Raw genomic sequence first — 16,813 nt, forward strand, 5'->3', positions numbered from 1 at the left:
TTCACTGCAGAGGATCCATTGGTGAGCAAAGTGGTGTAATGCAAAATTTCTTCAAATCTTGTCTGATGAAGAAACAAACCTGTCATCTTGGAAGGCCTGAGGATGAACATATTTTGGGGTGACCTACTGCTTTAAGTCACCGGTTCAGGACTGATTATATGTGCTATATGTGCATAGTCCTCTTTGTTCATCCATCCAAATCTTTGCATTTTTGAAACGTGTATTTTGTTTAATTTCACACTTTGTATTTGTTCACTGCTTAAAATTGTGTCAAAATTATGTGTAATGTTTGTTCGGTGACTTAAACACTTGATATGGTGGAATCTGTATTTTACTAATGCCGAGATGCCAGGGTTCAACTGAGGAATCAGTGGATTAGGGGAGAAGGAAGACTCAGATGATCTGAACACTGGGCCAGTCACTGCCATGCTTCTACACAGCCAACACAGTTGTTAAAGAGATTAAAGGGGCTGCATGCACGGACTCTGGGAATGATAGATTTAACAGGATCAAGCTCATTATACATGCAGAGAGCTCTTAGTATGTGTGTGCGTGCTGCTCTGCTAGCTCGGGTGTGAAATGTTCTGTGTGGCTGTGAGAGGCTGCAAGGCTCCCACTGATCCAGCTGTGCACATCACTGCCTGTCCACACTCAAAAAGAAACATATTGCTGCTTTATTTGCATATAATGATGGATGCATGGAGACTACCTTCTAAATTAGATGAATGTGTATTTGATAAATATAAAACAGTTATTACAATTTTTTCCTCTCACCTGTAGACAGAAGGGTCCACCCGCCCCCAGTCAAGACTGTTTGTGTCCTTCATCTTTAGTCTTTTTAAACTGAGTTTTGAAACTCCTCTTAATGCATTTAAATTAAATTCTACTGAGACTTTCAAAGGGGCATTGCTGAAGTCAGGGACAATGAGATGTTCCATCCAATAAGCAGAATATCTCATTTTCCTATAAGTTTACCTGTCATGACATCTGCTCTGAGTCATAGATGCATATTTGTAATGCACATCCTGATATTGCCAAGTCCTCGTTGACCTAAGACCAATATTTTTTTTATGATGACCCTGGACAACAACTGCCTCAGCCAATCAGCTTTCCGTATATAACACATTTTATATTGTAATAACATGATATGCAGATTAATTCATCAAACATGTTGCATATATTTGCTTAACAAAAAAAGATGCTTTCAAAGACATTACCATGGCAGATATGTAAAGCATTTAATAGACGTGACGCAACGCTGCGACACATGATAAAAGGTATCTTTGCCAAGTTTCTATTTCTGCGCCGACATGGATTGAACAACAAACTACATGACAGTAGATAATCTCAGGTGATTATGTGCTTCATTCAAAGTTAAATGTGTCTAAAATGAGTTTAAATATAATTTTCCATGACCTTATAGCATACTGAAATCAACATCAGATCTTGAATTAAATTAAAGCAAAGATGTACGTTAAAACTGTCAACTCACTGCAAACCAACAAGTGTAGGCCTATTCCATAACAAAGATGGTATTAGTCACTCAGTATGTACATTTAATAATGTTAAAAAGTTTTAATATTTATGAATTAGATTATAAATGTGTCCATTTCGTTGAGAGTGCAGAATGCTTTCAGAGAGAGCCCGCCCACACACACTTCTGATTGGCTGTGATATTTGATTGATTCTGTCGCGTTGCGGTGTTGCGTCGCATTTGGTGTGGACGCCCAAATTGCTTGTCGCTGGAATCTTATCGCATCGCGTGTGTAGTTAGGACACAGTGTAAGATTTGTTTTACTAAGTTACTTTATCGTATATAGTCAAATAGCCTACTTTAAATAATTTTCCCATTATCCTTTGCCCGGACTCATCATCAATTGCAATCACCTGTCTTTCATCACCTCATCAGTCTCACACTATAAGAACAGCACACACAGATGCTCACACTGCTGGTGATTGACAGCCTGTTAGGTTTTCCTAACTTTCCTACCTGTGTTCCCTAGTTTCCTTGTTCTTGTGTTTTTGTTTTTTTGTTTTTTTTTTTATCTCGGACTGTTTCCTTGTTTTGATTGTTTGCTGCCTACCCTGACCATTACCTGTATATTGGAGTACTCTTCGCCTGTGCATTGGATTTGAATGAAAAAAACACATTTTCCACATACTGTACATTAGTGTTTCTCCTCTATGCCCCACCTTTACGAAACGTGCCATTTTTTTACAAAGCTCAAGGTGTGCGCTGATTGGCCAGCTATCCAGTGCATTGTAATTGGCTGATTACCTCAAGCGTGTGATGGAAATGTTACGCCCCTTAACATACTCTAATGCGTGTCCCGGCGCAACAAGACAAAAACAATAAAAACCATTTCAAACCATTACAACCATTAAACTTCCATGCCATCCAGTGGGGACATAATTACAGATTATAATGACTTTACTTTATTCTCTCGTTGCATCACGCCGCGTAAACATAAAACCATGTCTGCATTAGTGATTGGAGAAATGAAAAACAAGAAGCGCTACTCTACACTGCTCAAAACATGTGTTTGAATCATCAGTGGCAAATTATTTAAATATGTAAACATACTTACAGACTGTGAGTCAGAACAGCTGGCATTGTAGTCTTCTCTCCCAGGATCAGGAAACAGTCCTCCATAAAATGTGTTGCACACATCTGAATATTTGGGTTGAACTTATACACTGATTTCTAGTTGTCTCCTCTTTTGGAAGGCCAAACAAAGTCGTTTCGTTAAAAAAGTTATGCTTTCTTTCTTTACATGAACATTTGGGCAATTATGCAAATCTTCCCACATTGTGATGTTGATGTAGGGCCATTTTAACTTTTATAAAGAATATCTCTTTGGGTTTGAGACTTGTCTTTGCACTTTATGGGTCTTTTCTATTCATGAACAGATTGAAACATTCCAAAGAGAAAAAAAAAACTTGAAATCACATCATATGACCCCTTTAAAAAAATCAACAGAGCTAATGCTAAAAAAATTTAAAAAATATATTAAAAATATAAAAATATAAAATATTTTTTGTGGTAGCTTTTATGATTAACAGAAAGCATTCCTCAATGCGACTGAGAGGGATACAAATATAAAAGAAGAGAGACAGAAAAGTATTCAGATTTCATCCGTTCATTCAGTTGGCTTCAAAACTGATAGAAAGTCTGTATTTTGCTGTTGTCTGAAATCTGTCTTCGGCCTGATTTGGTCAGTCCAGGGTCATCTGGTCACAGTACTCCTATTTTCCATGGTCATCATTACATTTCTTGCCATTCAGCCTGAAAGAGGCTTTTTGATACATATCAAAAATAATAATAGTGATGTCTTGATAGCGCTGACATCCAGTTTGGCACAGATGTTTGATGTACTTTTTTATTTAGAGTTAGCATTCTGTATATCCCTCAGTAAATGTTTTTCTCAGTGTGACAGGCCTGCCATACTGGTGAATTTATATAAATTGCTTATTTCATCATGTAATTGGATAAATATTGACTCTTTTTAAATATTAGCAGTAAATGAATAAAAACATTATGCAATAACGTTTTTTTTAAATAGAATTATTTTTATCAAAAGGCCTGAACATTTTTTTTTATTACAGTTTCCATAACAATATTAAGCATCACAGTTGTTTTCAACACTGACAATGTCACGAAATATAGGCACAAAATCAGCATATTAGGATGATTTCTGAAGAATCTTGTGACACTGAAGCCTGTTACTGATGGAGTTTTGGTTCCTTACTGCTGTTACCTTTGGCTTGCTTAGTTGGGGACACTTCATTTACAGTGAAATCATTGACTTGATTGCAAATAATTGTAAAGATACTATTTAAACTGAACTGAGCTGGATGATGACATCACTGAATTCACTGATGAACTGCCTTTAACTGTCATTTTTCATTATTGACACATTGATTTTCTAATTAATGTTGATCAGTTGCTTTGACAATCTGTTTTGTTTAAAGCACTATATAAATAAAGGTGACTTGACTGAAGATCTGCGTTGAGAAGAGTAAAATATAATTTAAAATATATTCAAATAGAACACGTTTTTTTTTATTTCTTTTCAATATTATTGTAATGATAGTCTTCTCTCAAAAATCATACAAATTCTTTCTGACCCCAAAATTTACCTTTTTTCAGTAAAAACACTACTGAACTTTGCAAGAATGTAATAATAATAAAAATAAAAACTTAGAAACCCATCTTGTTTGACCACTGTTCTGAATATTAGCTGGAAAATCCACTCGAAAAATCTGCTGTCAGTAGATTAAGGTTTTTTTTTTTTTTTTTTTTACAAGCAGCTCCACTACACAGATTGCTTCCCTTGTCTTAGGCTGTAATTACTACAGCACAAGTTTAAAGCAACATCCAAGAATAAAACACACAATTAGACATTTCAATGCCTGTCAAACTGTATAATGATCATTTAACTGTATTCACATCCATTGTGACCTTGGCCCTTGTCAGCAGAAAAACTTCATTTCAATATGCTAAGTGTTCAAAAGAGAATGGCTGAGCTGTGCAATTAAGACATTATTCTTCATTTCTATTGCTCTGATTTGCACTTGTTTTCAGTTTGCAACTTTACAGTATTTGTGGATACTGACTAACCATCATTCTGGAGGTGTTGATGAATGCAAAATGTTTTTTCACCCTTCCATATCTTGAGAATTCACTGAGTTAAAAAAAAAAATAACATAAAAAAATATCACAGGCGATGTATAATGTGTATAGTGTGGAATCAATATTTTCATAGTATTAGCAGTCAGCTGGTGGTAATTTCATTAGGACTTTATCCAGCCTGTGATGAAATGGAGAACAGACATTTCTAAATTTCAGTTCACTCTCAAAATGTAATGCCTTTTTCCATTAACAGTTAACAAAGAACCCAACCTCATGATTAGGACATATTAACCATGAAGACTAGCTTTGGAAATCATGAAACCCATGTGAAAATGGTGTATCATTTCAGCAGTGAGACACTTCCGTGCTGATGTGAATGGGAATTAGTTATCACAGGCCTCCAGGGTATAATCACAGCACATTGTTTCAGAGTGGCTTACCCAAAGCTCCTTTTTGTTTGTCAGGAAAATGACATCAGAGCACTGCGGAGGACAGCGTGATGGAAGAGTCATCTGCACTCAGCTACTGGCAATCAAAGCAGAACTTGCCACACAAGCAGAGATTATTTATGCTGCTTGTTTTGCTTTCAAAACAGATGATGCATGTTCTGATGCTATATGCTTTAAAAAAAAAAGTTCTTTATTGGCATTGATGGTTCACTGAAGAACCTTTAACGTCCGTAAAAACCTTTCAGTTGGACAAAGTTTCTATACTTATATTAAAGATCAATAAAGATTATAAAAAAGGGGGGTTTCAAAGCAATACCATAGAAGAACCATTTTGGTTCCACAAAGGCTCTGACAGGCAATCTGACCAATCAACAGCTGAAACTGTTATTTTTGTCCAACAAACTAACCGGATTGGAGAGTATAGATTAAAAGTCAAGCAACTTGGGCTATGAGCTTCTCCACCCTTCCTCCAGACAAATGAAACACAAAACTTGCTCTCATCTGAAAAGAGGATTTTGGGCCACTGGGCAAAAGTCCAGTTCTTCTTCTTCTTAGCCAGGGTAAGACGCCTCTGATGTTGTCTGTCATTCAACAAATTCCTTGACATGTCTGGTGGCTCTTGATGCCTTGACCCCAGCCTCAGTCCATTCTTTGTGAAGTTCAGTCAAATTCTTGAATCGATTTTTCTTGACAACCCTCATAAGGCTGCGGTTCTCTCGGTTGGTTGTACATCTTTTTTTTTCACACTTTTTCTTCCAATTAACTTTCAGTTAACATGCTTGGATAAAGCACTTTGTGAACAGCCAGCTTCTTTGGCAATGAATGTTTGTGGCTCCTTGTGAAGGGTGTCAATGATTGTCTTCTGGACAACTGTCAGATCAGCAGTCTTTCCCAAGATTGTGTAGGCTAGTGTACCAAACTGAGAGACCATTTTGAACCTTTGAAGGTGTTTCAAATTGATTAGCTGATTGGCATGTCACCATATTCTAATTTGTTGAGATGAATTGGTGGGTTTTTGTTAAATGTGAGCCAAAATCATCACAATTAAAAGAACCAGACTTAAATTACTTTAGTCTGTGTGCACTGAGTAATACACGAGTTTCACAATTTGAGTTGAATTACTAAAATAAATGAACTTTTCCATGCCATTCAAATTTATTGAGATGCACCTTTATTACTGTTTGATGTTATCTTCACATGTAGTTATCTGGAAAGGCACTATATAAATAAAACATATTATTATTATTATTATTATTATTATTATTATTATTATTATTATTATTATTATTATTATTATTATTATATCTTTAAAATTATATAAAAAAAAATATATAGGCCTAGGCTACTATTTATTAAAATATAACACATTCTGCAGCTACACAAATTTTTTAATTCTTGCTGAAAAGTGAAATGGCAGGTTACCTTGTCACAACCTACCCCATATACCCCCTGCAGTTCCACGGACAAAAATTTTGAGTTGTTTCAATTGAAAGAAACTTTCACTGACTGATCTTAAAATATATCAGTGCCTTTGTTTTGTGTCAAGATGCACACCAGTAATGATTATTTTATTTTTATTTTTATTTATTTTTAAGGCATGGTTATAAAAATTACTTAAATGTCCTAACTGAACTTTGGCCTGATCCTGGTTTAGCCTAATAAGCCCTGTCTGTAAAAGCAGTCCATGTGACATCATGATGTGCATAGACACATTATACAAAAGTCTAAATACCTAAATGTAAATATGGTCGTAAAAGCCTCTATTTATTTAATTATTTTGAAGGCAGAATTTAAACAATACCTAAAAACAATATTAAGCCGCTGTAGAAGGTGTTATTATTAATTAACTTTTTACAGTCTGTATGTCACTTTTTATGTACATTTATGATTCCTTATTTATTTTATATTTATTTATTGAGTAGGCTAGCTAAATAGATACATGCGGTGTTTATACAAAGTAAAAACGTCGTTGTGAGGTAGAGTTACTTTTCTCAACGTTTGCTATTTGGAGCCTATCATACGTGACGGTAAGAGCTGTAGGTTACTGCAATTTTATATATTTATTTGAACAAAAACGTGTTATACGCTGTCACCATATTTATTTATATGGGAAAAAGATGTATATTATTCCTGCTTATGCCGTAACGTAACTCTTTGCACTCTTTAATCGACGCAGTAAGTTTCTGTGTTGTGTTGCTGTGCCGAGGCGCGCCCCCGCTGGCGGAATTATGTACAGCCACAGCAATGAGTTGAGCGCGGCCACGTCTGCTCACACTCTGTGTTTTCGCTTCCTTCATTGGCAGGATAAGCAGCTCACTGCAAGCTACTGTGATGGGCTGCTTTTGAAAAGACACAAATACAGTTCAGTCTTAAATAGTGCCGATTAAACTTATCAGAACCACAAGGACCGCTCGAACCTTGAATTTAACAGTATTGACAGAATGACGAGAAAAGGTTTGTGCTTCAGCTGATCTACTTTTGTCAGTGTTGTGTATATAGTTTAGCTTGCTAACCACATAGCCAACTAGCCGACAAGAATCTGACTAGCTCAAACAAAAGACTTGATTCCTTTTGTACTTAAAAAAACTAGATTGTTTCAGTAATATACTGGGCTTTCAGTTAATGGTATGTAGCCAATCAAAAATTGAACAATAGAGGCTGACCACACAATTCTTTTCTTAAGATTTTGTGTTTGCATTATAGCTAAGTTAACCAGTTTCTTTTGCCATATTGACCAAGCCCAGAAAACAGTCTGATTAAAACTGATATGCAGATAAATAAATAAATAAATAATAATAAAACTGCTTAAACATTTTAATTCCAGTGGCCTGAGTTAAATTGGTTGTCTCAACTCAACAATGAACTTAAGTCAATATCGAAATGATGTTTATCATAATGAGAGTTCAATCAATATTATTCAGAAGTCTTATAGCTGGGGATAGCATTATTTATTTCTTAATATACAAATATGATTTCAGTTACTGTCAGTCCTGATAATGTCACTGATATTATTTAAATTAATTAGGAATTGATGAATGCTTATGAGAGGATTAAAATGGCAACATGTTTGATATGATAGATATGTATTTCTATTCACAGGTTGGGATGAGGAGCTCTTGGATCATGCTGTAATGTCACAGTAAAACAAACTTGTTTCTTCAGTATTTACCTGATACGTGTACAATGGAATCAAGAAATGAAATTCAAGATATTTACTAAAGTTTAGGTGGGTTGTAGGAGTTTGTTTGTTTGTTTATTTTTTTAGGTTAAAATTTAAATATAGTCATGTGGATTTGTCTGTTGGTTTACCAAAATACAACTAATGTGCCCTTGACTATACCTTGTCAACAAGGGCAAGTTCAGACCTGCCTAGCAGGCCTGTGCCAACAAGCCATGTGACTACATTGGACTTAACTGATTCTGATGTTTTTTGGTATCAAGCAAAGCTATATTTAGAGTGATAGTTTCTCGTAAGCATTTTCATGGGTTTAAATCACATTTTTGTGATGATGTTCTGTCGCACTGGTTTGTTATATTGCACACTTCCGGTGTCATAGGTTTCATAAAGCTTATATTCTTTCATTTCCTTCCTCCACTTTGGCAACTAAAAGCAGTTTGATAGACTCTGTGCCCTAAGTTGGGGTTAGCAATGATTCTCATTTGACCACAAAATGGCTTGCTGATGGCACAGTCAAAGATTGATATTTTCAGGTCAGAAGGAGAGGCAGAAATTGCTGCTGTTTATTTTTCTTAAATGATGCCTTTGCTCTGTGTTTCCATAAAGGTTAAGTGGTGAAAGCTTTGGGACCGTCAGCGCCTCTTGTAGTGGGGAGTGAGCTGGCCATGTCGGGGGTCCCAACCCCTCCTCCCCCAGGGGAGATGTCCATTGGGCCTGTGGCGGAGAGCTGGTGCTATACCCAGGTGAGATGGACTGACGGCTCAGGCAGTCTTGTACAGGCTTTGCTGAAGTATTTAAGAAGCTATTTATATACAGTAGCAGATCTCAGATGAGTGATTGTTTATATCATTGCAAAATGGAAACCGCTTTATCACACAGCTCTGTTAGGGTATATAAAGTTGGATATATGTTGCATACAGCTTCATCCACATAACTACAGTACACTCACATGAAGCGATTATATATGGTATAGCAAATTTTTCTATTGCATTGCAAAATGTTACCGGCCAACCCTTATTGTAATGTAAGTATCTCCAACTTTATGCATATTAGCATAGGGTGATATGTACAATATAGCAAACCTTAATTGCTTGATTTCTTGTATAGTTGCAAAATGTAAACTTTTATCACCCAGCACTAATTGACTAAATACTATATAGCTATATGAAGAGTAATATGAAAAATATTAAAATAGTAAAAACATTATGATTTCATTAAGCTGCTTTAAAATAATTGTGAAGAGCACTAAGCTAATAAATTTGACTTGACTTGAATTTTAACCATTCTTTCAGTCTTAATATGGCTGTCTAATATGAGAAGTATAGCTTGAGCGAATGCATATGTTTTGATCTCTTGCTTGTTGTGGCGCTGTGCACAGTTTGATCTGATGGAGGATAATCAGTGCATTAAAGCAGATAGGGTGACACTTTATTGTGCAAGTGATAATGAAACTCAAGCAGTCATCATAATGTGGTCATGCTGGTTTATCAGATATGGTAAAATGATACTGAGACAAATTTCCGACCGGTAAAGACTTAACCTCAGGCAAATGCAATGCAAAGTTGAACAGGAGCTATTTAGTTGCTTAAAAATTAATCTGATGTTAGTAAAAAAGTCTCTTTTTGAAATGGAAAGCTGCCTGTTCAGTTGTTCTTGTGGAATGTGGCATGCTGTTCTCTAGGAATGACTGCACATTGGTTTGTTTGTTGATGGTTATCAGTTTTCACTGATGCTAATCTTTGATGATCTTGTAGGTCAAGGTAGTGAAATTTTCCTACATGTGGACCATAAACAACTTCAGCTTCTGTCGAGAAGAGATGGGTGAAGTTTTGAAGAGCTCTACCTTCTCCTCAGGGCCTAATGATAAGATGAAATGGTGAGGAGCCTATGCATATGTTTGTGTGTGTGTGTGTGTTATAATGTTGTCATTCCCATAAAACATCTTTATCTCTCTGCATCTTTGTCTATCTTCAGGTGCCTACGAGTCAATCCGAAGGGACTCGATGATGAAAGTAAAGATTATCTATCACTATATTTGCTACTAGTTAGTTGTCCAAAAAGTGAAGTCAGAGCCAAGTTCAAGTTTTCTTTACTGAACGCTAAACGGGAGGAGACAAAAGCTATGGGTGAGAACTTTGCCTCTAATTAGAAAAACAAATGATTGGAGTCTTTTTTTTCAGTCCCGCATAGATTTGTAAAGTCAAGTGGCTTGAACTTAAGTCATTATTGGCTGATTGCTTTTGGTTTGACTTGCCGCTTACTTTTCTACCCGATGCAGAAAGCCAAAGAGCCTATCGGTTCGTCCAAGGCAAAGACTGGGGCTTCAAAAAATTTATTAGGAGAGATTTTCTGCTTGATGAAGCAAATGGACTGCTACCGGATGATAAACTCACGTTATTTTGTGAGGCAAGTATGCAAACCTGCTATACATTAATGTATTGGTTTGGACTAACCCCATTTGATTAATCATTTTAAAATGCATTACTTATCCTAAAGCATTTTTAGGGGTAATGCAATAATAGATTGTTTTCTGTGAGGTCAGAAATGCATGCAGTAGGTCTAACTGTCATTGCAGCGTGAGTATTTTAATATGAAATCATCAAAGAATTCATACATATTCAAATATTACATTAAGAACTTTACACTTTATTAACTTGTTTTCTTCTTCTTTTATCATCTCAGACATTCTTATTTGTCACTTTGTTACTTCTGTCTTTTAGTTAAACTGACATGGTCATTGGGGTGATTTATTTCATTTATTAATTTTTTCTCTGTACAACATGGAAATATGGAACATGCAAAATGTGTTTTTCTCTTCTGGAGTGGATTGCAGATTGAATTTCCTGCACATAACGCACTGATCCATTTGTATGAATATGCTAGTAGCCGTTTGACAGCTCGCCCTTCCCTTTAGAACGTAGCAGGATAGAGACGTCACCTAGAGCGGCAAATGAAATGGGTTGTCAAATGAATTTACTGTAACACAATTATGAGTCTTGCTTGAAAAATAGCCGACATGCCTGTTGAGATCCGCTGCAGGGTTTAATATTTGCAGGGAAATTGGCAATATCAAAGCAAAGTTGAAACTAAATGCAAATTGCAGATAAAATGTCTTCCCTCATTAATTGGACCGTTTTTGTAGATGATTATTGCTGGAAAAACTATTAAACAACTGCAGGATGCCTTCATCAGCTGAGTTTCTGATAGCTGCAGTTGTTTTTCATTTTGCATGGATGTTTTTTTTTTTCCCCTCTTTCATTCACCTCCATTTTGCACTCTTGAATATTTTAGTAGCAGGCCAGTTTGCTTGTACTCTAAATGAGTTTGTCAACATTGTATACAGAGAATGTATAAATAGGAGCACTTAGTTAATTAGTACTTACTTAATAAGACCTATATTTTCACAGACTTGTCTCCATTGCTTTTGCAGTCACATAATTAAAGCAATAGTTTTCTCAAAATAATTATTTTAAGCAGCCTAGCATCCAAGGTCATGTTTGGTCATGGATGCCATGATTGCAGTCAAATTTGCCATAACACACTTTTACACCATTCAGAGAAGTAAATAAATCCTGCATTTAGGACTGCATCATAATTTGGAAAAATTGGCATCAGATAAATAGATAGATAAACCGTGTCATAAAACAAAAAAAAGTGAATAACAACAGTAATTTTAATTGAATGAAAATGAACTGTATTCAGTTCAAATTGAAAATACGAATATTTACATCTCAATCTATTCATTTTCGAGCAGTAAACATCATGTTTTATTATTATAATATATATATTTTTTGATTGGTTGCTGCTGTTGCACTACCATTTCAGACTGAAGCTTGGCGTCATGTGTTGATTTGCAGACATGAAGCCCATGATCTAAGTGTCTCTGAGCATCTCAATTCACAGTAAATGAACCAAGCTGTTCTCAGAAGATAAACACTGTATCATAAACTGCACATGTGTAAATGCCACGCTTCACTCTGACACCGGTAACACATACTGTATATTTATTTAATGAATCAAACTAAGCCAAATTGCAATATTGATTTGCAGCCCTAACTGCAAGGGTAACATGCATAATATATCCATTGAAAAACATGCTTTAATAAATACCAGAACAGTATGATTTTTCAGTGAATCACATTGTATAGCCAGACCAAGTTGTTTAATTGGACTTGTAATGTGTGTTAATTAGGTAAGTGTTGTTCAGGACTCTGTGAACATCTCCGGACAGTCCAACATGAACATGTTGAAGGTTCCGGAGTGCCAGCTGTCCGATGATCTGGGTAACTTGTGGGAATGCTCACGCTTCACGGACTGCACTCTATATGTGGGAGGGCAGGAGTTCAAAGCCCACAAATCCATCCTGGCAGGTGAGTTTAATCCAGACCCCAAGCCCTGCTGACCACATCAGCTCCATGTCCTCCTCTTATCCCAGCGACGCTAGCTCAGCACCCACCCTTCTGAGGCATTGTGTTTGTGTGTGGGGAGACCGTTTGTGTGACCTTGGCTCTAGTGTTTTTTTTTTTTTTTTTTTTTTTTATACTTTCTGAGGTCGTAATTCTTCAATATGACAGATCTAGATTCATCACTGAAAAGCCACAGTGTGATCCACCGCTGATGTCCTCAAAGGACGACTGGGTTCATGAATGAGGCTTCTGCCTTTTTGTTTCTTTTTTTGCCTGTGTACATTGACTTGCAGGTCAGAAATAATCGAATGAAAACCGGACAGTGGTGTTTTTTTTTTTTTTTTTTTACTGTGACAACATATCAAGAGATGCTCATAATGTGACTGACAGATTTATTGCTTTCTTGAAAGCGAGATCACCGGTCTTTAATGCCATGTTTGAACATGAAATGGAGGAAAGTAAAAAGGTATGGATGTTCTTTTTTTATATTGCAATATTGATTTAGATACATTTGCCGTTATGCAGCATACAAGTTCATGCTTTGTTTTCTTGCAGAACCGAGTTGACATCAGTGATGTTGAACCAGAGGTTTTCAAAGAAATGATGGGCTTCATATACACAGGAAAATCACCAAATTTAGAGAAAATGGCTGATAGTTTATTAGCCGCAGCAGATAAAGTAAGTCTGAAGTTGTGTTTAATATTGAAGTAACGTTAAATGCGTTGACTTGAATTTTAAGCATCCATTCTTGTGTTTTTATTTTTTTATGAGAGAAATATTTGCCATCTGGGGATACACTACCATTCAAAGGATTGATGAATGATAAAAAAAAATATTACTTTTATTCAGCAAGGATGAATTAAATTGACCAAAAGTGACACACAAAAACATAAATACATTTTAACAAATCTTGCTGACCCCAAACTTTTGATTGTGGCGTTTATGCATGTTTTTAGAAACCAAAGTGGTAATTATGTGATTTACATCTTCTATAAACCCAAAACTGGAATTGTCATAGTTTTCTCATTCTTATGTTGTTTTAAACCTGTACTGATTTTTTTTCTTGTGAAGAATAAATAAATAATTGTACTGGTCACTGAGGCCAAGTGACTCACTAAAAAATAATTTAGATCTCACTACTGCTTTCATGGATGCACCAGGGTGAGCTAAATTTTCATTGAATGTAGACTTCTGAAAGATTTTGCTCTGTTTTTCTCAGAATATAGTCAAATGGACTATTTCGGAAAAAGGCTTTTATGGTACGTTTTCCTTTTTGAAGATTAAAGCCTTCAGAAAATTGACCAGTAAATGATTACTAATGTATTATTTTGTGTTGTATGGAGGAAAGAAAGTCATACTGGTTTGGAACAACATGAAGGTGAACAAATGCTGACAGAATTGTCCTTTTTGGGTGAGCTAATGCTTTAAATGGCATCACAAACCTTCAAATGTTGTATTGTATAAATCATGTGTGTCGTTCTCTCAGTACGCTCTGGAGCGCTTAAAGGTCATGTGTGAGGAAGCCCTTTGCAACAGCCTCTCGGTGGAGAACGTGGCAGACACCCTCATCCTGGCCGACTTGCACAGCGCAGAGCAGCTCAAAGCACAGGCCATAGATTTTATCAACAGGCAAGCTCCGCCAAAGAAACTCTGCTTGATAAATTCCTGCTGCCATGGCTGTTTACCAGCCTGAGAATGAGAGTATTTTTCTTCTATCTTATCCATAGGTGCAGTGTCCTCCGACAGCTGGGCTGTAAAGATGGGAAAAACTGGAATAGCAAGTATGTAATTAGCTGATATGTGTGACACAAGATTAATACTGAGCTCTTATCTACTCTCTTAGATGCATTAGAATTCATTGTTTTAGGTTCTGGGCAGCCCGAGCTGCTTGGCTGGAACCCACAGCCCGCATATCTCCTGATACCAGTTATTAATAGACTCTGACTGTCTGAAACGTCAAGGAAGAGAACATTTCTGCATTATAAACATATCAGAAAGTCGCTATTATAGATCCCTGGCGCCCTGCTGATCGTACTCCTCAGAATGGCAATAACTACTGCATTAGCACATGCTTATTTGGAGGAAAATGGTCTTCTGTATAAATAGTGTTGCTTGAATCTCCCATACGCACAATTGAATCGAGCCTCTCTTACCTTATTTTTTTACTCCATTAGACTGGATTAATCCACATTGCTGTTATCGATTTTTAATGTGTCTTGTGTTAATACTAAAACGTCTTCACCCTCTCCTGACAGTCACGCCATGGACATAATGGAGACTGCGGGCTGGAAGTCAATGATCCAGTCTCATCCTCACTTAGTGGCGGAGGCTTTCCGCGCGCTCGCGTCAGCACAGTGCCCCCACTTCAGTCTGCCCAGGAAGCGCCTAAAACAGTCGTGACGACGTTCCCGCTGCTCTCTCCTGGCCTCTGGCCTGTCCTGGGGACAGAAAACAGTGGAGTTTAGACTCTATCCCATTGACATCCGGACTGACAGCACGGGACTGGGACGGGCTGGCTTGTAAACGGCAGCGAAAGCTGTTCACACCCTACCTGAGCGATGGGTTCGGCATCTGAGCTTTATTTTGCGTATCTTTCTGTCACTTCAAACAGCCTTAAACTATCTGCCATGAGTTTTTGAATTCTCTCAGTTCTACTCTGTGCCTGCCTTGTCCCATGAGACCAGGCCTCTTCCTTGTTGCACTAGTTCCCAAAAGTCTCGCTGTTTTGTATGCCGCTTCCTAGGAATGCGTCACGAGTTCGATCCACGGGAAATAGTATATATTCCTAATGTTTAGTTGTGCGACTAGACATTAAATAAATGTTAACACAATAAGTGCAAGGTCATTTCTTTACACCTTTTGAAAAGATCGCTATGCCCCATATTGATGGCACGATTTCTATGTAAAGACACGGTTTAACCAAATTATTGTTTGTGTCCTGCCCCTTGACCTGTGAAAACATTCAAAGTGTCACGTATTCACAATTTGACAAATGACTAGACACAATAAGGTTGCTATATACAGACTAGTAGTTGGAAATTGTCTGGCCCATAATGCATTTGTGTAAGCTGATTGAACTAGACGATCCATCTTCAAACACATTGTCCGCTGTGATCAGGAATTGTTTGGATGCTGAGCATCAGAGTGTGGCATTCCTGTGTATGTCATATGGATTGATGAATGTGATTGGGAGGTACAGATAGATTGATTGTGGTGTTCCAGTCGAACTGACAGTGATTTGGAAGAGGACTCTACATTGTGTCATGCTGTGTTCTGTTAAAGGACATGTTTTGTGAAGATTCTGGAATATGTTCAGTCTTTTAAAAAAAATGTTGTCTGCGAGAATGCCTGCATTAACTCATTAAAAAGGTTTTTCAGCATTCAGTGGTGTTTTATGTATGGTTTATATAATATACATCCATTTAAAAGCTTGGGTTGGAAATTATTGTACTTTTTTTAGGGAGCTTGTTTTGCTCACAAAGACTGAATTTTCTTTGCTCAAAAATACAATAAAAGCAGTCAAATCATTGATTAAAAATGTTTACATTTTTGAATTGTAATTATTTCCTGCAATGACAAAGCAATCCAGTCTTCAGTGTCACATGATCCTTCAGAAATCAATAATCGAGAAACATTTCATATTATGTTAAATGAAGTTGCTTTTTCAGGATTACTTGAAAACAAGATCAAGAATACAGAATTTGAAATGGAAATATTTTGTAGCATTGTCTTTGCTATCATTTTTTATCGGTTAAATGCATCCTCGCTAATTAAAGTATTTATTTTTCTTTTTATCTTATTTTGAATGGTATATTATTTTGAATGAGGTAGTCTCTAACTTGGCAGTTTCCCACTAATTAACAGTCATCTGTACTGATTTGTCCCTCTCTTAATTGGCATATGTATAAATACCTTGTTATACTATTATATATGGCTTACTACATTTTTTATTTTTTTTAGTAAGGGCAGTGTTTTACTTCATGATCTCATCCTGAGGAGTTTGTTATAGTTATTTTTAGCAAGAAGTGAAATGTCACCTGCAAAATGACTAATGTTTTGACATTTTGGTTTGGTTATTTGTGTTTTACACATTTCAAGAAGGTGAAAAGAGGTGATGAAATGGGCAAAAAGAACAATATAAGAACAA

General features: G+C 36.4%; 1 protein-coding gene across 1 annotated transcript; it reads left to right on the forward strand.

Moving 5' to 3' along the window:
- The first annotated feature begins 7,356 nt into the window (after positions 1–7,356).
- On the forward strand, positions 7,357–16,046 carry LOC127965386 (speckle-type POZ protein-like A). Its single transcript, XM_052566193.1, has 12 exons — positions 7,357–7,536; positions 8,182–8,308; positions 8,867–9,003; positions 10,015–10,136; positions 10,235–10,386; positions 10,539–10,666; positions 12,453–12,630; positions 13,077–13,132; positions 13,222–13,344; positions 14,153–14,295; positions 14,394–14,447; positions 14,922–16,046. The coding sequence occupies exons 3-12, from the start codon at positions 8,926–8,928 to the stop codon at positions 15,064–15,066; spliced, it is 1,179 nt and encodes a 392-aa protein (XP_052422153.1). The 5' UTR covers positions 7,357–7,536; positions 8,182–8,308; positions 8,867–8,925; the 3' UTR covers positions 15,067–16,046.
- The last annotated feature ends 767 nt before the right edge of the window (positions 16,047–16,813 follow it).

Source organism: Carassius gibelio, chromosome B9 (genome assembly GCF_023724105.1).
Source record: "Carassius gibelio isolate Cgi1373 ecotype wild population from Czech Republic chromosome B9, carGib1.2-hapl.c, whole genome shotgun sequence".
Classification (NCBI taxonomy): domain Eukaryota; kingdom Metazoa; phylum Chordata; class Actinopteri; order Cypriniformes; family Cyprinidae; genus Carassius; species Carassius gibelio.

What these genes read in the sequence shown, in the direction of transcription:
- LOC127965386 (XM_052566193.1), top strand. Translation starts at nt 8,926, where the DNA reads ATGTCGGGGGTCCCAACCCCTCCTCCCCCAGGGGAGATGTCCATTGGG. An exon ending in AAATGGAGGAAAGTAAAAAG is followed by an intron (nt 13,133 to 13,221) that starts GTATGGATGTTC and finishes GTTTTCTTGCAG; the next exon opens with AACCGAGTTGACATCAGTGA. An exon ending in GGGAAAAACTGGAATAGCAA is followed by an intron (nt 14,448 to 14,921) that starts GTATGTAATTAG and finishes CTCTCCTGACAG; the next exon opens with TCACGCCATGGACATAATGG.